At 49.3% G+C, this 21319-nt stretch overlaps 5 protein-coding genes across 5 annotated transcripts; 3 read left to right on the top strand and 2 right to left on the bottom strand.

Annotated features, from left to right (window-relative positions):
* Positions 1 to 321: 321 nt before the first annotated feature.
* Positions 322 to 2251, top strand: M438DRAFT_334494 (NIF-domain-containing protein; the record flags this gene model as incomplete). The annotated part of the gene is made up of 2 exons (XM_029903716.1): positions 322 to 1646; positions 1699 to 2251. The coding sequence occupies 2 exons, from the start codon at positions 322 to 324 to the stop codon at positions 2249 to 2251; spliced, it is 1878 nt and encodes a 625-aa protein (XP_029761803.1).
* Positions 2252 to 6135: 3884 nt separating this feature from the next.
* Positions 6136 to 6878, bottom strand: M438DRAFT_405024 (uncharacterized protein; the record flags this gene model as incomplete). Its single annotated transcript, XM_029909759.1, has 2 exons — positions 6843 to 6878; positions 6136 to 6720 (listed from the first exon to the last, which is right to left on the bottom strand). The coding sequence occupies exon 2, from the start codon at positions 6706 to 6708 to the stop codon at positions 6136 to 6138; it is 573 nt and encodes a 190-aa protein (XP_029761802.1). The 5' UTR covers positions 6709 to 6720; positions 6843 to 6878.
* A 3936-nt stretch (positions 6879 to 10814) lies between these two features.
* M438DRAFT_405023 (uncharacterized protein) lies at positions 10815 to 13718 on the bottom strand. The gene is made up of 2 exons (XM_029909758.1): positions 13041 to 13718; positions 10815 to 12982 (listed from the first exon to the last, which is right to left on the bottom strand). Exons 1-2 carry the CDS (start codon positions 13445 to 13447, stop codon positions 10921 to 10923), a joined length of 2469 nt encoding a protein of 822 aa, XP_029761801.1. The 5' UTR covers positions 13448 to 13718; the 3' UTR covers positions 10815 to 10920.
* On the top strand, positions 13562 to 14394 carry M438DRAFT_198627 (uncharacterized protein). The gene has a single exon (XM_029899325.1). It carries the CDS (start codon positions 13677 to 13679, stop codon positions 14166 to 14168), a length of 492 nt encoding a protein of 163 aa, XP_029761800.1. The 5' UTR covers positions 13562 to 13676; the 3' UTR covers positions 14169 to 14394.
* Positions 14395 to 18023: 3629 nt separating this feature from the next.
* Positions 18024 to 20217, top strand: M438DRAFT_271275 (uncharacterized protein; the record flags this gene model as incomplete). The annotated part of the gene is made up of 2 exons (XM_029900470.1): positions 18024 to 18370; positions 18426 to 20217. 2 exons carry the CDS (start codon positions 18024 to 18026, stop codon positions 20215 to 20217), a joined length of 2139 nt encoding a protein of 712 aa, XP_029761799.1.
* Between the last annotated feature and the right edge of the window lie 1102 nt (positions 20218 to 21319).

Below are 21319 nucleotides of genomic sequence, written 5' to 3'. Positions count from 1 at the left end.
AGATCGCGGCCGAGGGTGAACAAGCATTCCCAAGGCTGCATGGAGAGGAAATCAGGGCATGGTACTCAATTGTGATGTTCGTAGAGAATACCTGTCTTGATTCAGCAGGTGCAAGAGGCATTCCGTCATCGGTGCTTTGCGACGCCGACTGGCAGGCAGCTTTCGAGACTTTCCCGTTCCTTCCACTTCTGTCGAGCCACATTATTTTGTACCATCTTGTTCCGCGACTGCCAAAAGGACTCGACGAGTCGCATACTCTAATCTTCAGCGCGGGCGCAATCTCGATCTAGTCTTCATCTCCGCGCATAACCTTGACACACGATGCTTTCGCGCGCAGCGCAACGTGCGGCAAAGGCCCCAATTGCCCACTTTACCACTTCTGCCCGCTCTCTCGCAAAACCCAGTCGCTTTGTCCCTGCAGGTGCTGCTGCCCCCAAGACTGCAAAGCAAGCTCCCGCTGCAACTCCCCGTCAACCTCCTACCACTTCTGCCCGCCAAACGTCACCGGGCACTAGCATTCCCAAGGACAAGACATGGAAGCCCACAGATAGCATCAAGTTCGCTGCTCCTGCTGCCGCCGCTGCTGCTTCGCAAGCTCCCAAGCCCACCTCCGAGCCTGTCCGTCCCGCCGCCGATGGTCCCGTATCACCAGATGGCTCTGCCAGCACAAGGGCCGCTCCCAGCGCAAACACCGAGCCCACATCCCAGCCCGGTCCTTTCCCCAAGACCTCATCCTCTGAGCAAGCTTCAGAAGCTAGTAACCCTGCTTTCTCGGGTCCCCAATCCGCCGAGTCAAACACAACTCCCACAGAGCAACCTACCGAATCGCAACCCTCAGGTCCTCTGCCTGACTTGCGCCAAGGCATTCCCTCAACTTTCGATTTCGAGTTCATGAAGAAGGAGGCTAGTGCACAGAACCCTACTGAGCAAAAGGTTACTGGTGAAGAGATTCCTGAGTCCAATGCTGAAGCTACTGGTTCTGGTGGAAGACGTGGTGGTGAGGGAGAGGATGAGCAATACCGTCGCGAGGACTATGAGACATCATTTGACAAGCGTCGCGCCAGAATGGCCAACTACGGTTATCTCTCGTTGTTGGCTTTCGCTGCTGCCGGTACCGCTTATTTCACCAGACCCTACGGAGCCGACGAGACCCCTCAAGGTCTTGAGCCTGAGCACATCACCGGATGGGCACCGCAAAGCATGTACGCTCGTGTCAAGAACCGCATGAGCAGCCAAGCCGCCTACTACACCGAGCCTACCTTCGACAAGTTGCTTCCTGAAGTCCCCGAGTCTCAGCGTCCCCCTTTCACCCTCGTCCTCTCCCTGGAGGATCTCCTCATCCACAGCTCATGGTCTCGCGAGCACGGCTGGCGTACTGCTAAGCGCCCCGGTGTCGACTACTTCCTCAAGTATTTGAGTCAGTACTACGAGCTGGTTCTCTTCACCTCTGTACCTGTCGCCATGGCCGATCCCGTCATCAAGAAGCTTGACCCCTTCCACATCATTCAGTGGCCCCTGTTCCGTGAAGCGACCAAGTACGAGAACGGCGAATACGTCAAGGACTTGAACTACTTGAACCGTCCTCTTGACAAGGTCATCATGATTGACACTAAGGCCGCACATGTCAAGAACAACCCCAACAACGCGTATGTCTAGCCATTTTCCTGCTTACTGTAATTTATACTGACTCTCGCGCAGCATTGTCCTGCCCAAGTGGGAGGGTAAGCCTTCAGACCCTCACGCCAAGGACCTCGTCGCTTTGATCCCCTTCCTCGAGTACGTCGCCACTATGGGCGTTGAAGACACCCGCAAGGTCCTCGAATCTTTCGCCGGCTCCGATATTCCCACCGAGTTCGCCGCCCGCGAAGGCAAGGCCCGCGAGGCTTTCCAAAAACAGCTCGCCGACGAGCAATCACGCCGTCCCCAACGTTCCATTGGTGGTCTCTTGAACAAGGCCCTCGGCATCAAGGCACAACCCGGCGGTCTCTCGCTAGACAATGAAACCACCGTCGCTGAGGGTCTTTCCCAAGGCAAGATGCTCTCAGACCAGATCCGCGAGCGCGGCCAACGCGAATACCAACGCCTCGAAGCCGAGATCCAAAAGAACGGCGAGAAGTGGCTCAAGGAGATGGAAGAGGAAGAGAAGAAGTTCATGGAGAACATGTCCAAGGATATGAAGAAGAGTTGGTTCGGCTGGGGCTCAGCATCAGGAGCCCCTGCCGCCAGCGAGACGGCAAAGAGACAGGAGTAGATCTTCGAGTCTCTGATGGCTGCCTTTTCACGTTCTTGCACTAGGGAAGCCATGAGTCCATCTTTTTACATGGGTTGACATTGCGAAGAAGATGAAAGATGAAAAATTTGATGATGGAAGATGGAAGAAGATGAGAAGTGCTCATCACATGTATTTCTATTGCGGCATGCATTGCTTGCTTGCCTTTGCCCTTCGGTGTAAAAATGTATATCACGTCCTTTACTCTTGTACTCTCACGCCTTCTCATCATCCAACTACTCCGCTGTCAGCATATCCACATTTGACGCGGCAGTCACACTGGTGCATCAACAGCGGACTCGTTCTTTTCACGGGCGACGCGGAGTTTTAATACCACTACCTTCTGTACAGACCATTGTCACACAACGCTCGACCATAGCGTCAGAAGCCAGTAACCCTCCTGCTTTCCCAGACCCATCACTCGGTCAGCTGGAGCGGAGTGTGACATGAGAGGCGATCAGGTCTGTGATCCTGCTGGACTACACATGATCTCGCACTCGTATGACAGACGCGTTACGGGGGGATGGACCGGAAACCTCCACAAAGAGAAGAAGAGATGTCTGATAGTGCCATTGACCCGATCGATTTCCATCGCTTTGCTTTGTCTTCCATTATGTCTTTGGATGAGTCCATTTCTTCCACCGAGCACCGATTTTCGAATTGTGGTCAAGCGACATTCTTCCAATGCCACTTGAGTCCTGGTGGCAATCTAGGAACGAGAGAATTAAGTGTTTTATAACAAGGAAGGAAGTCTGCGGGTTGAGAAGCTGGGGATATATTTTGACGAAAGTTTTGATATTATTCAAGTCACCTTGTACGTTGATATCGTGAAGCCAAACTTCGCTCTTACAGACAGAAGAACTCTCTTGCGTTTCGCCTTTCGAACACTTACTTGCTACATCTTTAGTTCCCCAGAGGTTTGCATTGCCCATTTCCTCCAATGATGGATATGTGTGCCACGAATGGTAGGATATTAATCAAGCATAACATCGCTCTGACTCAGTTCTATCTCTTCGGAATGAACGCCATCAAGGACTTTGATACTGTGTTTCTCGATCTGAGTGCTTTCGAGAGTGAGAAATCAGGGTAGCCTACTAGCCTTGCAGGATAAGTGGTAACGAGGGCAACCAGGTCAGTGATCCTGTCATGTGTTTCCATATCCACGATGTCGAAACTTGAGAAGGTGATTGGGGTGTAATTGTAAAATCGAGGGGAAGTATGGGTATTGGATTCACGGACCTGATGATCTCCTCTGTGGTCTCCCTTCCTATCCGGCTCGCCCCTTTGGATCCGCATGAAGGAGAACCCCTCTCACCTCCTCAACTTCTCGGCGAGTGTTTCTTGTGTATTGAAAACCAACTTTCGCTTTTTGCCCATGGCGGTCGACGTAGATGGGGTAGGGTAATGATCAGGTGCTAGTGTCGGTTCGACCGTCGGACTTTGGCTTACGAACACAGCGGCAGGTGAGGTGACAAGCGAAATGTCAGAGTCAAAAGTTTGGTTGTAGTCCGGGTCTACTGGAAGACCGGTGTCGTGAGCGGCTTCGTCGACGTGAACTCTCGAGTAATCGCTCTTGTCGTCTTTGACCCTCGACTCATGGCTGTCGCCGTCTTTGATCCTCGAACTTCTGATGCTGAACATCGTTTGACAGTCAGTCCCATCGCATGATTGGTCTTGTTCTTCTGCTCTGAGAATGAACTTTGTAGCTCAATATCCGGAAGTCAGGTCGTAAGGGTCACGCTTCTGAAGTTGAAATGTTTCTTGTCGACTATCTGACTATCCTTTTTTACTGATCTTCCAGTATCTGTCCATCTGTCTTTTTCTCTCATTGATAGTCTGGCACCTGGCGCTTCTTAGTGTGAGCAACAAGAGCACGTCTTGCTTTCCAACAATAGCAAGAAGTATATAATAACCACTCTACAGACAAACACTTCTCACCCTATCTGTATTACAATCACAATATACCAGACGTGCGATGGACGTCGACTCAGAGCGAGTATCCATCTCGATCCCTGCTATCTTAGCCGTGTGAGTGTCAAAACAAGGAGATCGTGTATGATGAATCATGGGGTCTGTGATACTGTTAGACTGAAGGTACTCTCGAGTCTGATGATACGTGGCTGTGTTTTGAAACAAGATGTGGGAGAAACGTAGGAAGGGGAGATATTTGAGGTTCATAGACCTGATCAGTTCCTTCTTTTTTGTCCTTCTGTTCCTTGAGTTAATAGAGATCCAGATTCAAAGCACGCATCTCTTGTAGCCTTGATCGTTGTAGGATGATTAATACAATTCGATGGAATCTTCATTGTGATAGTGACGATCACGGTAACCCAAGGAGCAATATCTACACAGGATGACTGCTGTCTTTCTAATCTGTACTGAATCTTCCATTTTCATTTTCCCGTGCTGTTACTTCATCTTTCACCTCATACCTGTCTATCTCTTGAGTCACAGATTCCAATCAGGTATGACGGAGAGTCTCGTAGCCATACAAATCACAGTCTTGGCCACCGAAAGTCGGCTGTGTAAATGATATATAATCCAGCATTCCCGAACACTTTCCAATACTCACTATCCAGTAATTCGGAAACACACTATTGGGTTAGAATCACAAAGCCATGGAAATGCGCTGTCCAAACCTCCGGAGAATGCAGCAATATCCAGAACACTCACGTACAAGAAGACATCAGGTCAATGAGTCCAGACCATAAAACTTGTTCCGAAGTTGATGGTCTTAGATTGCATCAAGATAGAGAGACACAAGTAATACAGGAGAGGGGGCTACAGTTTTGGTGTCGTGGACCTGATTGCTTTCCAACCTCTCCCTTGGAGTTGCTCGATTTGAGGAAGATCAAGACACTAGCAAGCAAAGCATCACACAGGAGTTTCGACTCTCGAAGATGAGAGGTCGTCAAGCTTAATCATGGTATGTAGTCTTGGTGTCGCGGAAGATCCTTTTTATACGGCTTGTGTGTCGAAATCTTGTTCGAGCTTGACTCTTTGCGAACTTTATCTCTTGAGCATCATTGTTAGATGCGTTCCATCGCGCTGGTCTCGCGGTATTGATCTAACCCGGATGGATACAGCTTCATCGCAGCCAGAAGCCTCGGAAACTTGTGACTAGGGCTCGAAGGACCACGAAGTCAATCCAACTTTATGTATTGATCATAAGTGTCACGCTCATCGTCCACTTGCGGTCAATATCCAGAAAGGAATCTTGAAGCCGAAACGAAGGACGATGGATGTTGAGAATCAAAAATGGACCCAACCACAGTATAAAAGACGCTTCTCACATCGCACTCCTACAATCAGAGGAAGATCTGCACGCAGCACACGAAAGACAGTGCGCTCAACCGGAGAACAGAAACCACACACCTTCATTCTACAGCGGAGAGATGAGCCCTACCAGTGACCATACAGAAGAAAGCACCAGGTCAGTGAGTATGATAGCGCATGCAAGCTCCCAAGCCCAAGAAGTAGAATATACGCTAGCATCTCAAAGCAGGAGAAGGGGTCGGAAGTCTAAGCATCACAGACCTGATGATCTCCCTGCCCTTCCACACACTGTGGTTCTTGTTAGAGGGTGGACTACGTTAGGCACAAATTCGAAGGACTCGTGGCGGCGAGAGGACGGAGGGATAGTGACACTGGAGTGCCATGCTCTGGTCAGGAATATATATATTCGAACTAGAATATGACCGTGGGCTTGCTTTATAACAACTAGTTTTGAAATCGGGTGACTCTCGAACTTAGAGGCGATAAAGCATTTGAAGACTGACAACGATGGCGGCCCAATCCACGAATTCAAAAGCGTGATGTGCGCGATTTGTGCTGGAAGATGAAAGAAAACAGTTCTTACAATCCAATTACGAATCATTACCACTCATAGGCAATCCATCAGTACCTCTACCATGATCCTCCTTCATCACTTCACCACCAACAACCAATTTCTCACAATCTTGCAACACAAAAGTCATCCTGGCCCACTTGTCACTACTCGGGTTCCTCCAACTGTGCATAGTCGCCCTCTGCACAGCGATGTCACCCGGTCCCATCAGCTGTCTCTCTCCAGAGTCCAAGACCAATTCAATTTCTCCCTGAATCACGATGCCATAATCCAGACTTTGCGTTCTGTGCATCATGCACTCAAAACCTGGGGCGAAGTCTACCGTGCGACAAACTGTGCCGTGAGGGTTTACCAGACCGAGTTTGCCGGATGACAATACGTGGTCGTAGGTCTTGATATCAGCGTTATCGTTGAGGTCTGCTGGGAATTGAGAGGTCGTGTAGGCGACGTTGAAGGCCATCTCTTTGTTGTCGTAGACGGTCCAGTTTGCAGGGCGTGTTGCTTCGACAATTGCTTTGCCGGTATCATTGTGGCCGGTGAGATAAGTTGTTATAGATGGCAAGTCTGAGATCTGAGGCTGTTGAGAAGGCATGATGATGGTGTTCTGTTGCTTGGCCGATGGTTCAGTCAATTGAAGGTCGAGTTGCTCGGACAGTGAAATTGTAAGAAGCGATGCGAAGATTTGGCAATGATAATCAATTAGGAAAGAGCGATTGTTATACATACACCTTCTGCGTACCCCGCTTTTGATCATTGTGGTCAGGCATCGGGTAGGTCGCACTTGGAGTGGACGCTGACGCTCTATTTCGGGACCCCTCGAATGCCGGTGGTATTCGGAGAATATCATTAATAGAGGGGAACGATCGTCAGGTCCACCTTTGAGGTTCATACATACAAGAGCCTTCACATACCGATGCATGCTCTCTGTTCAGTCGATGCAAAGGGAGCACATAGACATTGCAACAGATAATCGAGCAGTGTTGTTAAGTTCGGGTGGAGGATACGGTGACACCACTCCATTCCGTTGTGGTCCATCCAAAAAGTGGCTCAGTCGCCGAAACGTCTGACCGCATGTGAGCCCTCTAGAGGCCTGCAGACTCGGAATGCTTTGGTGAATCTTGAAGATGGTCTTGCCAGAGTGAATGAGGTGTCGCGTTAGTGCAGCCAAGCTCGTTCTGCCATGGCTGTTCACCGCCTTCCGAGCCACATCGACGTTGTGCCCGCCCGCCCACGCCCATTCAGAAAAATGTCACATTCGATCATTCACTGGGTGGATGAGGACATGGAGTACCAATTGGCTAAGCACTGCTCAAAGCGAAGCTTCGAGCCGAGTCGAAGACAGACACAAAAAGCGAAGCAGGAGAAGTATCACAGGTCAATGAATCATCTCTTGATCATCGTATGAGAGTAAGTGGTTATCCTAATCATATTGGCAATGGGATCAGCAGACAATGAGAGTAGGGAAGTCATTGACCTGATACTTTTCTCTTCTAGCTTCTCGACCACGAACACGGTGATCTGAACGACGCATTTGAAAAACATTGGCAGCACGACAATGAGGTGGTATGCCCATTCGGTTGGATGGAGAGACTTGAGTGGCTTGAAACGTAGCTTATATACCTACACAAGCTGCTGCTTCTTCCTCATGAAGGTAAGACATCGTCCGGAAATGGTAGGGTACAAGGTGCAAAGAGAATGTCGGGTGAAATTTTGTCCCGAATTGCAACATTCGTTTTATCAATCTCATCCGCCAACACGAGTTGACTATGCCTCCAATCTATTCACACAACTAGAGTCACAGAGGCTATTTCATCACTCCATATTCTACCATTGCCCAGCTATAAGATCTAACCTATCCTGAACACTCTAACAAGAACATTGTTGGAAAGAGTCCTAAACACGGGCAGGCTCGGCAGAATCGATGGGATAGAACGTACAATCGGCGAGTCCGGAGACTCTAAGGTCGAAGCTGCTCTAAAATTGTACCAGTGGGAAGAGCGAAAGGGCCACAGGTCAATGTAGCCTCGTCTCCATAGTGTGCCCTTGTCTCGGTGTTGTAGGCGGAAGTTTCCCTTCCAAGAATCGGATAGGGGAGAGAGTAAGTAGCTTCATTGACCTGATGTCTTGCCTTCATTTCGAATCTTTTCCTGCCTTGAAACTCCCAGTTGTAGAGCAACACCAGATGTGAGAAGCGGTAACACCGACCGTCTACCTCCGAGTTGAACGGATTGCTCATGGATGAAATTGTAAAGGTTGCCGGTGGCGGCTGGCAACAATTAAATATGTAACGTGTTCGCCTGTTGAGCGCAGTCGTCCGCAGCATTGAGAGTGAAGACTAAGATCACCGCCATATCCCAACATCGTCTATCTCTCGTCACACCGACTGAGACTGGTAGGGGCTTCGTATACACGGTAAAAAGCGCATGCTAATCAACAGTCCTCACCTACAACTTTGATCCACAATGTCAGCTATATAAGCCGTGTCTTTCCACCTACCCAAAGCGCTCACCTACCGTCGTACCGGGGTCGAGCAGAGATGCAAGGTCAAAAGCTTTGGTCAATCACCTCGGGGTCTTGTACTATTCATACGATGGTTGACATTATTGAAGCAGAGGAAGCAATAGAGAGAAGATACACAGGTCTGTAAACCATTACTTTCGCGACCTCATATTCCCAAAACGAATTTGGTATTCATGTAGCAAGAAGCGTAGAGAGCGGGTAGGATCATTGACCTGATGCTTCACTTTCATCATCTCTCCTTTTACTAGCAGCTAGAGTTACAAGACACAAATGAACTAAGCGTAGCAGCAACTACGATAAAGGGTAGTCTGTTGAAGTGAGCTCACAATTCTGTGTCGCCAATTGTGCGTATGGAAGAACCCAAGACACCTTGGAGAAGAATGTTTTTTATACTTCTTACATCACTGTTCTTACCTCTAAGCTTTAACTCTTGAACAGCACGATCTCTAACACAAGAGCATAGACATTGCACAGATAATTCTCCTACTCCGAGATCGTTAGGTACATCTCTAACCGCGAATATATAAATCTTGTACCTTGCTAGCTTGAACTAAATTCACTGAAGAAACTGGTCTCCACGTTGAGTTTCAAACGACGAGTAACATCTTGCAATGGCAATTCGGACTGTGATGTCACAGAAAAACAGGAAGCAAAGGCACTGTTACAGGTCTGTGAAGCATAACATTTCCTCTGCCGCCTGAGCAGTAAAGCTTTGAATGGGAATCAGATACGATTACGATCTGTTAGGCATAGAAGTGCTAGGGAGAGGCATCACTGACCTAATGCCCTTTGCTTCCGCCACACTTCCTGTATGTTAGCCGCAAGATCCGAGTAAACGATTTCGTAGACAGCACAAACAATACTCGGGTGACCCAGATGGCCAGAGTATGATAATTGTGGTTATAGTTATGATCCGGACTATAAAGGCGTAGAGGTGGAGGTAAGATCGAGCATCCTGCAATATTTAGCAACCGCAAAAAGATGAGATACTGTAGCTTTTACTGCATGTATTGCGGACGTTTAAGATCAGTTAATTCGTACAATCGCAACCTCTATATTTAGATATATAGAGATCCCTACCAACACGCCGATAACATCTACGGAGGGGCTCCCTCTCTTTATCAGGATACTAGCATCTCGGCTTCTGTATACAGATCTCGGATAAGGAGCTTCACACGGGGAAGAGAAAGAAGAAGGAATAACAGGTCCGTAAACCAAAATCTCGCCTCCAATACTCGACGACCAGAGGTCTTTCTCTCGAATCAGAAATTAGCATGGCGAGAGGCAGAGTTCTAAGAAGTAAGTAAAGACAAAAGTATCTCTGACCTGATCCTTTCCCTGCCCATCCCTTCCTCCTCTCCTTTATAAGTCTACTTTTCCTATCAACCACGACTTATGGTTGAGGAGTGAAAGCGATCCGCTGTTCATTTCTCATGCAGTAATCGTAGAATTGCGAGGCGGGGTGTTTTATACTTCACACCTGGCCTTATATCTAGAGCGCACTACCTTGTAGAATAAACCGCAAACACATGAATACGAGAAAGCAAGAGATATGTTGTAATCTCAAGTCATCATGTACATCTCTATCTACAACTATATAAACTCCCTATTTCCAGTCTTAGTTGTTTTTTTACTACAGACGTCACAGATATGCACAATGGTGTTCGTAGCGGACATCGCAGCTACAAGTGCCATCAAGACAATCTCTTGATATAATAAAGCAGGGAGGGGAAGAACTAGCACAGGTCAATGAATCACTTTTGCCCTACCTACACGTCTAGCCAAAACAAGATCAATCTTTCCAAATCAGATATCGAAGTCTTACAAACCACGGCAAGGAAGAAGGCAAGACAAGACAGAAGAATCATTGACCCGATCCTCACCTTCCCTTGCATCTCCTTTATACCATCTTCTGGTGAAAAAGTCGAGCAAACGACATTCCAAAAGAGGCAGGCAGCATACAGACTCCACACCAATGGTGGTTAGTGCTGGCGATCATGGGGTTGAAAGATAAGGTGTTGAGAGGGGAGATTTTATAACATCCACGACCGCTGTTAACTTGATCTCTTTCACCACATGCATGACTCTTGAGCATATCCATGTCGCGTATATGTAAAAAGCAGATTTGAAATTTTGTCCAAAAAAAAAAAAGAACAGTCGTTATGTATATGCACCACTCTTCCACATCTACCCATGGGTGTATGTATGTATTGTATGCCTAAACGCCATTCCTTGTATACAAAGTCCCAAACCCTTCACACATCACCACACCAATCTCTTTCCATCACTCATCCCTACACCCCCTCAATTGCTTGCCCATACACCCCAAACACCCACACCTTCCAGGTCCTTCCCCCTGACATTCCATCATCAAAGCCGCCGGACCCTCTCTAACAGCCGCCGCGACGGCAAATGCCAGTGTCAGAGAAAATCTCACCCACAGCCATGGAGAATGCCTGCTCAACATGGGCGCTTCCTGTTCTCTCCTCTGTCTTCTTTCATCTTCAAACGTACACGCAGCAGCAGAAGCAGAAGCAGAAGGAATTTTCCTACGTCGAGAAGGACAAGGCGATATTTCCAAATCTTCAGAATCCGCGTCAAAAGCTCGCTCTTCATCATTTTGATCTACAGCACTTCTGGAGGAAGAGCGAGAGGAGCGATGGCTGCAGGTTTTGCGGTGGGGTGAAGACATGAGAAGAATGGCATTTTCATGCAAAGAACAAGCCATTAATCTTCTGGTCGCCATGGGACCGAGAAGCGCGTGTAGCAGCATCCATTGGAATCTGTTTAATGTTCTGCTGAGCAGGAAAGCTTGATGTGCTCTGCTCACACATCGTCTGGCGATTGCAAAAGGGGAGCGCAATAGTTCTCTGACCCGGGCTAATACACCATTTTGTTTCGGGGGTGATGGGCGCGAGGAGGAAACTTGACGGGAAGGTGGATACAGGGATAATCCGGTGGCTTCGGACATACTGCGTTGATGGCGCAATCGCAAGTTTCCGGAGATGTTGCGTTGTTGTATTGAGGTCGTGTGAGAAGCTACTTCCACAGGTCTGGCGTTTAGAGAAGCGAAGGGTGTAGGGCCGGAGGAGGCAGTTTCGGTCTCATCGTCGTTTCTTGCTGCGTGAAGTTCTTCGAGGAGGTTGCGGCCTAGATTGGGTCCTATGGAGGAGTAATCGCGCGGTGTGGAGTCTGTTGCCGTTTGGGGAGGAGTTGGTGTTTTGTCGTCTTCATCTTTGGTCGATGGTAATGAGCTTTCAAATTCGACATTATTGTTGGTCGAGAAAGTGTGCAAAGAAGATGTACCCAAACCATCCACAGTTGTCCTCGCCCTTCTCCGTCCAGTGACAGGACTGACATCACTCCAACTATTTCTCCTAGGCCTCACATCAACATCCGGGAACGGAAAATGCCTAGGAGATTCATGTGGTTCCATGACGGGTGCGGTAGCAAGAATAGGCGCCAATTGCGCAGCCGACAAGATCAACGGTTTGGGCAAATGACTTCCTCCCTGGAATCTTCTCATTCTTCGATTGGGGCGAGCGGATGCGCGAGAAGAAGAGGCAGGAGGGTCTTGGGAGAGCAAGAGGCTGAAATCGATACTGTTGCGGGAGGCGTCGCTGATGAAGGATTCTCGCTTAGAGGCATCATATTCGGCATCGCTGGTGTGGTTGTCGAAGTAGTCGTGGACGATGGCGTCTGAGCTGTGAGGTCTGTTTTCGTCTGGTTCCTGCTGCTCAGGCATGGAAGCTTGTTGAAACAAGGATCCAGCAGTCGGGAAACGGTGGAAAGACAATCTCTTCTGACGGGTGCTTCTTGATTCCTTGGAGAAAGGCGGTTGAGCAAGTGGCGTCTCAGTCTTGATAGGCGACGTGACTAGCAAGTGTGCGAAAGTCTCTAGTCTGCGTTCAAACTCGACATTGGCTGCTTCTGCAATCTCCAGGGCTTTTCTCGTGGCGTCGAGTTGTGCTTGTAGTTCTTTAACTTTTTGCATGTGCGTGTCGCTGTCGGCTTCGAGGAGGTTGATTCTAGCACGCAGGTTGTATTCGACACCATCATGCTCTTCCATGACTTGCAGGACCCTCTCGTCAAACTCGGCTTCCCACCGCTGGTTCTCCTCTTCTAATCTTCTGATGTCTTGGTTCAGCAGGCGGATCTTTTGACCCTTCTCTTTGGTCACTGATGGTGAAGTCAACGATGCTAACTGTGTCTGGTAGGCGGCGAGTTCTGATTCAAGGTAGGCGATGTGCTGATCTGCTTGCTCGCTGTCGGGGTTGCTCTTGTACGATTGAGTGCGTTGGTGCTTCTTTCTCGACTTTGTGAGGTTGGGTGCCTCTGGTGGGAGACTGTCGCGTTGTTGTCAGTGTAACTGTTCATGCAAGTAGTGGGGCAGTCTTGTCCTACCATGCTGGTGACGACTCGAAGCTCCATAGCTTCTCGTCGCCATTCTCATCTGCAAAGACAGACAGAACTGAGTCGTGTTTGTTCTTGTTCTTGTCTTTCCGTCGCAGACTTGAGTTGCTGACTTCCTGTAGTATGCTGGACGATCTCCCTCTCGTGCTTAGGTCTATCCTGCTCGACTCTGCTTGCGGTAGATCGGATGTGGGTGTGTCATGTTGCTGGACGGGCGACGACCATGCTTCAGAAGTCTTTCGCTTGGGTGTGATGTTGCGATTGGGCAAGACGCGTCCTTGGAAGCCCTTCTTTCTTAATTGTAGTCGTCGATTTGCTCGTGTTGTTCCTGGTCCTGCGAGGGGAGACGATCTCTGTTCCACCTCTTCCATGTCCAGTGCTGGGTATGGTGATGCCATGACACACAAACTCTTGTCGTTTCAGGATTTACTGCATGGGCATGTTGGACTTGTCCAGAGAAAGTGTCGTAGAAGAGACAAGACACCTTGATGATCCGCGTCGTCCTGTTTCTCACACAAGGCGACCAATTGTTCCGTGCCTGCCTGTTTGTCAGGCCGAGTTGTCGTGTAGCAAACGTCTCAAGTCTCGTGGAAAAGAGGAAACGAGTCGTATGCAGTGGAGAAGCGAATGCGGTGCATGTGTTTGATTTGTCAGGGCATTTGTTTGGATGTTTATGCTCCCCATCTCGGCGCTCGGCTGTCGTCAAGTTCGCTGCAAGGTCACGGTCAAAAGTCTAATTTCCCTTGTTCGAAACGTGCTTGCTTTGCTTGCTTTGCTTGCCCTCCATATCATAAGGCAGCCCGTTGTACAATTGTCAATTTCCTTCCATGTCCATGTGAGAGATGGATATCATCTACACCGAGGCCGCTGTCTTGTTGTTCTGAGACTTGTACAATTGCATGTGCCCCTCCGTACACCGCCTTCACCTCGCCAAGCCCTATACACCGCCTTCTCCTTGACGAGAAGAACAGGGACGAAGACGTTTCAAATAGCTACAACATGACTCTGCCATCCATAACACTCCTCTTATCAACTCTGACGACTTATGAGAATAGTTATTCATACATGTCAACAGAGATCTTCCATGCAGTGTCACGTCCAACCATCTTCTGCATATGATCAAGCATGTGCAAATCCTCTACTTCCCAATGGCTGCACAAACCGTTGCCTATTCCAACATTCACTCCATCTCCAAGAGATAAGAACCTATCCTGAACCACTCTTTTGTCCACGAGCCTCCACCGACGTTGGACTTCGTGATGGCTGTCGACGCCTTGAAACGCTCACAAAAGTCTGCATGACTCTCCGCGAAATTGCTGTGCTGAAGTCACATGCAAATTTGCTAGTCATGTGAATGATCAATCTTGGACTTCTCAACACAATGGTTGCGATGATTTGTTTAGCCTTGCTGAAGAGTAGTTGTTGACTGGACGGCTGTACGAAGTATTGCTATGGCGCTTGTGACTGTTTGTTAATAATCAGAGAGTCGTGGTCCTAGAGCTGCAGGTTTTCATGTCTGATGACGGGCTATTGTGTCGCATTGCTAGTCGTAGTCCTTCTAATGCATCGAGATCATCTAGGGCTTATGGCTGTCGTAGCAATGGCGATCTTCTGGAGATTGTTCGCGCAAGTAAAATCAAGAGTATTGAGAGCGACCATGACGGTGACACTGTAGGCAAGTGAGGCTACTCGAGAAGCATGAAAAAGAGCTGGCAAGTACGAGAGAGCGTGGGCTATGGTTAAAATGGCCCTCATGGCCAGTAAATACGTTAGCATCCAAAGTGTTAACTAAGGACATGAGGTGCTCAAAGCGGATCAAGATGCTGGTTAGATAGTCGATGCCTCTGCAAGATCAGCTCCATTGTGCACATCACTCAGTTCTTCTCGGATACCTTGCCTGTTGCCACGCTTATCTGCATCCCCAAATGCAGTCGCTCTAGTTTTGTCCACGGGCCATTTTCTCGACGGGCTTACAACATGCACCTGTGCAGTACAGACAGCTATACGTTGCTTTGATCGCCAGGCGTTGTGATCCTACAGTGGTAGGCAAAAGCTGTACACAAGCGCAGAACGGTGTTGTAAAGCTGTATGACTTGTCTGTTCTTGCCTTCCGGAGTACGAGTATGTCAAACCTTTTGCGTGGGTTGGAGAGTGGTAGAGTGTTGTATGCCTTTGCCGTGCTTGCGTGCCGATTCGGAATCGATTTTACTCTACACAATCCGGGAAGTCCATGTGACCTGCGAATTCAAGCTATTGAAGCGGTTGGTATGGGCGATGCAGCTTTTGAAAAAGCAATGAGATATTGTTGACAGGCGGAATAATTTCTGAGTCGACAGGTGAGCGCATCAAGATTGTTCATGAACGAGCCTCAAGCTAGCAGTGCCAGTCCACAGCTGAGGGCGTCGAAAGCTGTCATTCTTTCAGCTGCGGCAACATGCTTCCCCAGCCGCCATAACACACAGCTTGAATGTGTATGCAGCATACCGCCATCAACATTGTGTTGAACATTGTCAAGTCTGCTTGTCGCATTTGAGGTCGACGTCCGGTCAAGCTTTCCTACCTCTCGAATACTTGCCCGCGCTCATCCGGAAAGGACGCGACGCGCCAATATTTTGGTCGTTGAGAAGTTCCGTAACAAAGTTTCGTGGCGAACGACTTTTGGACGTTGTTCCAGCCTCCGCGGTAAGAAGGTTGTGTGTGCGACCAACCCTCTTTTGTGTTGACGCTTGGATAAATCCTGATTATCAGCTATAACAAAGTCTAATCGCTCAGGAACGCTTGATCGCGGAGAGATGTCCTGTTGAGAGACGGCTGGAGTTGTGATCGAGGTTGCTGGGAACATACCGAGGCTTCTTTCAAGCTGCGCTTTGCAAATGTGGGAGGGGTAATTTGAAGCGTGCGCGCATCCTGAATCCTGATGTCGCCTTTCGAAAAAGAGGTGAGGTTGGTGATAACAATGTCAAGAGGAGGTCAGATAGATGAAGTGAACTTGTCAGGGCATGTGGACTCATGATTGGAGGTTGTGTTGGAGGCGTTCTTGCATCCAATAGCTAAAATGTGACCAGCCAAAAATAGGCGATTTATCGATTGGTCTATTGTTTGATGCAAGTGTTGCGCGAGAGCGGCTTGACAGACACAAGGTTGCAAACCCACCTCTTGCAAGATGTTGGACAGACGCGCTTCCATACCGAAGTCAAAGTGATGTGCGGGTTCTGGCAGGTGTTCATTGATTTAGTCAGACGTCGATGAACGACGTGCACCACTTTCGTGGGCGGTAGCAAGCCATGGCCGGACTTCTTCGCTTTGCGAAGATGTCAAGAATGAGGCTCCCTCGGCTCGTATTGTATGACAAGGCATCATTGAAGAACTTGAGCTTGGCTCTGCACACCACAAGGATGGTGATTCCTGCTCATCTCAGATCTTTCGGAAAACACAGGGGTGAGGTTGATAATATAAGGTCGTCTGAGTGGTAGATCCCCGTTGAATTGCGCGTACAGTGCAGGATACATGCAGCATGGAAGATGCTTCTTTCGCTTGTGGAGAGACATGGCTTGCAAGTTGGTAGACGGCTTTTACGGAGCCGGTCATGATGGAAGAATCGCATCAAGAAGGTGATAAGGGTTGGATGGTTCTGGCGGCAGCCAAGACAGAAGATGACAGCGAGACTCTGTGTAGCGTCGCCCAGTTTCATGCATGAGCCTCACACTCAACCGGAGGACCGGGAGCTTGTGTTTAGATGAGATGGAATTGACAAAAGACGGATGGCAGCAGAAGGGATTGCGCGTTCTGCAGAATGGCAGTGCTGATGGGTTCAGATTATCTGGAGATGTGTCTGATGTGCATAGGGATTCGAAATGGACATGTTTCACGATGCTTGCGAGTTTTCAGCGGCCCACACGACGATCAAAACAAGCAGTCTGCTGCCATGTTTTGGTCGTACGGCGCAACAATATCAAGCGCAAGCACACCGCAGACGGAAAGTTGGCGGAGCATTCGGCAGTCGTGCAGGACAGGTGCAATATGGAGAGCTCGTAGTGCAGTCAAGATGACAGGAAAGCAGGGCTTCGTCCCCGGAGTGTAGTGGATGCATGACGAAAAGAGCCTGAATTGGAAGAGCGTGGGAGAGCACGGAGAGTCAGTAAAAGGGTGTGGCGCATCGGCCATGCAGGACGCAGCGAGATCTCCAAATTCACAGGCCGGGGGCTGCGTAATGCGACATTGCTTTCCGCGGGCAGAGCAACACAAGACGATTCTTCTTGCAACTAAAAGTCCAACGACGCCTCTCCAGGCCCAAGGCAATTCCAAGCAAACAAGCGTGCGCTCAACAGAAAATTATAAACTCTTGCCCAGCTATCTCCGGACTGAAACAATAGACAGGCGTGTGGCAGAGACGATAACAGCGAAGAGTGGAAGAGTGTTCGCTTTGGCTTCCTTGTCCAATCACAGCGATCGTCGGCAGCTGTTGGGAGACTTTGGACTTGTTAAAGGCACACGGACCTCGCCGCCGTTCGAGCCTTCAATCATCGCTGTTCCACTTGCACGTAGTGTTTGATCTTGGAAGCGGCCCGTTTCTCCTTGTTCACTGCTCGCTCCCCCAAAGCCCTTCTGGACGCTGTCTGGAAATTATTCCACAAGACTTCCTCTTCCTCCTCTGACTTTGTCCATCTCCTCTCTCCTCTGCATCCCCTCGACCAATCATCCCCCTTTCCCTCTATACCGCAATTGCTTCCTCAGCCAGCCAATACCAACCTTAGTCTCGCCGTCTACTTATACTTGTCCCAACCTCCCCGGTACACTCGGCTACCGCACAACGGCTGGTCTCGGCTTCCGCGTCTGCATACCTTGGCTCTTTGATCCAACTCTCGTCGCTCGCTGCTCTTGTATTTTTTCGCAAACACCGCCAATCTGGAAGACTACAAAGAACGCAAGTCGGAGAGTAGCCTCTCCAGTGATGCTGGCGAAGGACTGCCTAGCATGCAACCACAGCAACAAAGCGGTGCGCGTCTGCGCCATCTGAACCCGCTTAGGCTATTCCACGGCAACTTTTCGTACCAGGAGCTGCCCTCCGACAGCCGCAACACTTCGCCCTTCACATTGCAACCTCTCAAGAGAGTGCGATGGCCGTCACCAAGACGCGCTGGAGAGGCCATGCGTTCAGTCAGATGGTCTCCGCTGCGCATCCTCCTCTGGGGCTTGACATCACTTTTCGTGCTGTTGATGCTTCTCGGAAGTCGCCATCACAGATTCCACCATCCCCCGGAGCCTGCGAACCCAGACCCGGAAACGAAACCTGCGGGTTATCCCTGGGAAGAATACATTCCGTAAGTCGATCAGAAGTCACGACATGAGTGCGAGCACTGACAATGCATTGAACAGGCTGAGAGGTTTCTACAATGGTATCCGTACCTTGACTCCTGCCAAAGAGTGGGTCCCGGAAAACCGCTACAACAAGTCCGTCCCCGAAGGCTTCGTCGACAAGAATGAAGCCCGCAACTTCGCCAAACAGCCCGCTTTCGAGCCCATCAAGCTGAATCCCTACCCCGATTACACCTCGTATGAATACACACAAAAGCATGGAAAGGTCGAGACTTGTTACATGGACGATGAGGACAAAGTTGAGGTTCCTGATGTTTACGTCTACCCTGGTCTTCCCAGAAACATGACTGCTCCATTCTTTGGCACCCACAAGGAGCTGGGAATCAGAGATGATGTCTGCTATGACAGATTCGGCAGACTTGGTCCCTACGGATATGGTTACAATGCTACTGCCGGTGGTCTTGGTCCTGGCCTTGACTCTGAAAATGTTGGAGCGGATAAACTGTTCGACAAGATGGGCACAGTTGACTATTCCAATGTCAACTGGGGCAAGGCTATGAAGAAGTGTCACGACAAGAACAAGGCCCGTTTCGAAAACAAGGACGCTCACCGCAAGGTTGCTCGTCACGCCTACATCCTCCGCATCTGGACCGGCTACAACTTCAACTACAACCAGCTCTACTCTCTTCGCGCCATGATCGCTGAACTCTCGCTCAAGTCTGGTGGTGAGTACGATGTCTACTTCCTCCTCCACGTCAAGGACGAGACTCTTCCCATCTGGGCCGATAAGAGCGTGTACCAGAAGGTCATCGAAAAGAACATGCCCAAGGAGTTCTGGAACATGACCGTTCTCTGGTCAGAGTCTCAGTTGCTCAACTACTACCCTCCTCCTTTCGCAGAGCCCTTCGAGAACCCTTCCCAGCAGAGTGTGCACGGTGTTTACCGCTCTGCTCATTTCGCCCTCCAATGGTTCGGTCAACAATACCCCAACTACGATTACTACTGGAACTGGGAAATGGATCTTCGCTACAACGGACACTACTACGAATTCAATACTGCCATTGGTGATTGGGCTCGCAAGCAGCCTCGCAAGGGTATGTGGGAAAGAGCTGAGAGATTTTGGATGCCCGAGCTTCATGGCACCTACCAGAACTTCACAGACATGGTTGAACGCGAGACTCGTGAGAATGGCAAGACTCCTATCTGGGGTCCTCCTGCGTTCCAGCACGATGGTCTTGTCCCCTCTCCTTCCGATACCACTCCTCCCATGCCTTACGACAAGGATGAGTTCAAGTGGGGAGTTGGCGAAGAAGCTGATCTCATCACTTTCAACCCCATCTTCGATCCTAGCAAGACCAACTGGGTCTTCCGTCTGGACGCTACTGGCTACAACCTGCAAATGCCCCCTCCTCCCCGCCGCTGCGCCATCATCACGGTCTCCCGTCTTTCGAAGCGTCTGATGGACATCATGCACGAGGAGACCTGGAAGTACCGTCACACCATGTTCCCAGAGATGTGGCCTGCCTCATGTGCCCTGCAACATGGTCTCAAGTCTGTTTATGCACCCCACCCCGTCTACTTCGATCGCGATTGGGATCTTGAGTACATGGACAGAATGTTCAACCGTCCTAGAATCGATGTCGACAGTCCTTTCGGATGGGGTGAGCACAACTTCATTGGCAGCTCGTTCTACTACAACTCAGGATTTAGTGGTGCCCTTTGGCGCCGTTGGCTCGGTCTTCGCGAAAACAAGCATGGCGGTACCAGAGACGAAGAGTCTGGCACTGGACGCATGTGCCTGTTGCCATCTCTGTCCCATCCTGTCAAATCAGAGATCGGCGAGAATAATTGAGCTTGACTGGATGAGAGAGTGGATGAATGATTAATGCATCTGTTTCGACAACTTAGAAGGTGTCCAGGCCACTGGGATGGAGTTTTTTGATCTGTTTATACGTGCACGCCACACCCCCCTTGTATCTTTTCCCGTTCGTCCTGTTTTCACATCACACGCCTATCATTCCCTAGGAAGAGCAAAAAGCGCCCATCACTCTCTGTTTTTTGCTTTCTTCCCCCATCAAGCGTCTTGTTTGGGTCTTCTGTTCTACTTTTCGGCATGGCGTTTCAACCCGCAAGGAGCTGGTCTTTGTTGCATATTTGGATTGGAGTACCTTTTTTTCCCGCTGCTGCTGCTGCGGCTTCTTATCATCGACGGATCCTCCGTTTCGCTCTTGCTTTTTTCTCTCCCTCTGGCTTTGTCCGGGTTGTACATAATGGACATACCTCAGCAGCATATCAACGCATTTCTCCGCTGCGAGATTGCGTGCACAAGCAAGGATCAAAGAAATACAGGCATCGAATTCCGAAAAACATATATTTAATTATCATCGAAAAGGCACTATTACTTTAAAAACTTTTCTCCTTCCTGATGACTTCAGCTCTCGTTCTCTCCCTACCAATGCTCGACTTGTTAGCCACTTGTTAAAATGCGGGATGTTCTTCGGAATCATGATCGTGCTTAGTGGGACAGCATTCTGTGGCAGCTTTGTGGTTGTTAAAGGTAGGGTGACCACAAGCACAAAACAACGTCGGCGTTTCGGCGATCGCAACGGTGCATGGACTTTGGGAGATGGACGCGGACCTTCCTCTATCACTGTGACTTGCTAGTACTTCGTTCGTCTTTCCTACGTTACACCATTATACCTATGACGCCTTAAGGCTAATTGTCGTAGGAATTCACTAAAACAGTTTGTCGCTAATGAATCGTTGCATTGTCCAAGCAAATCTTTGTCTATTAACATTTATTACTCTCGTTTCCGTATGATCGATATCTCGAAGTCTGCCATGCTCTCTATTGCACATAGATGATCCTCAAACCTGGTTTCTCGCTGTCGGGTGTCGAACATCGCTACTTCGCCAGACTCTGCCAGCAACATACTGATGTCATGATCTGTCGG

The sequence above is a fragment of the Aureobasidium pullulans genome (assembly GCF_000721785.1).
Source record: "Aureobasidium pullulans EXF-150 unplaced genomic scaffold scaffold_7, whole genome shotgun sequence".
NCBI classification, from domain to species: domain Eukaryota; kingdom Fungi; phylum Ascomycota; class Dothideomycetes; order Dothideales; family Saccotheciaceae; genus Aureobasidium; species Aureobasidium pullulans.
Note: the sequence above shows the minus strand (reverse complement) of the source record. Positions and strands in the feature narration are given on the sequence as shown.

Coding starts and splice junctions, on each gene's coding strand:
- M438DRAFT_198627 (XM_029899325.1), top strand. CDS start 13,677: ATGCGGTGCATGTGTTTGATTTGTCAGGGCATTTGTTTGGATGTTTAT.
- M438DRAFT_405023 (XM_029909758.1), bottom strand. CDS start 13,447: ATGGCATCACCATACCCAGCACTGGACATGGAAGAGGTGGAACAGAGA. Junction 12,983..13,040: donor TTCGAGTCGTCACCAGCATG/GTAGGACAAGAC, acceptor ACAACGCGACAG/TCTCCCACCAGAGGCACCCA.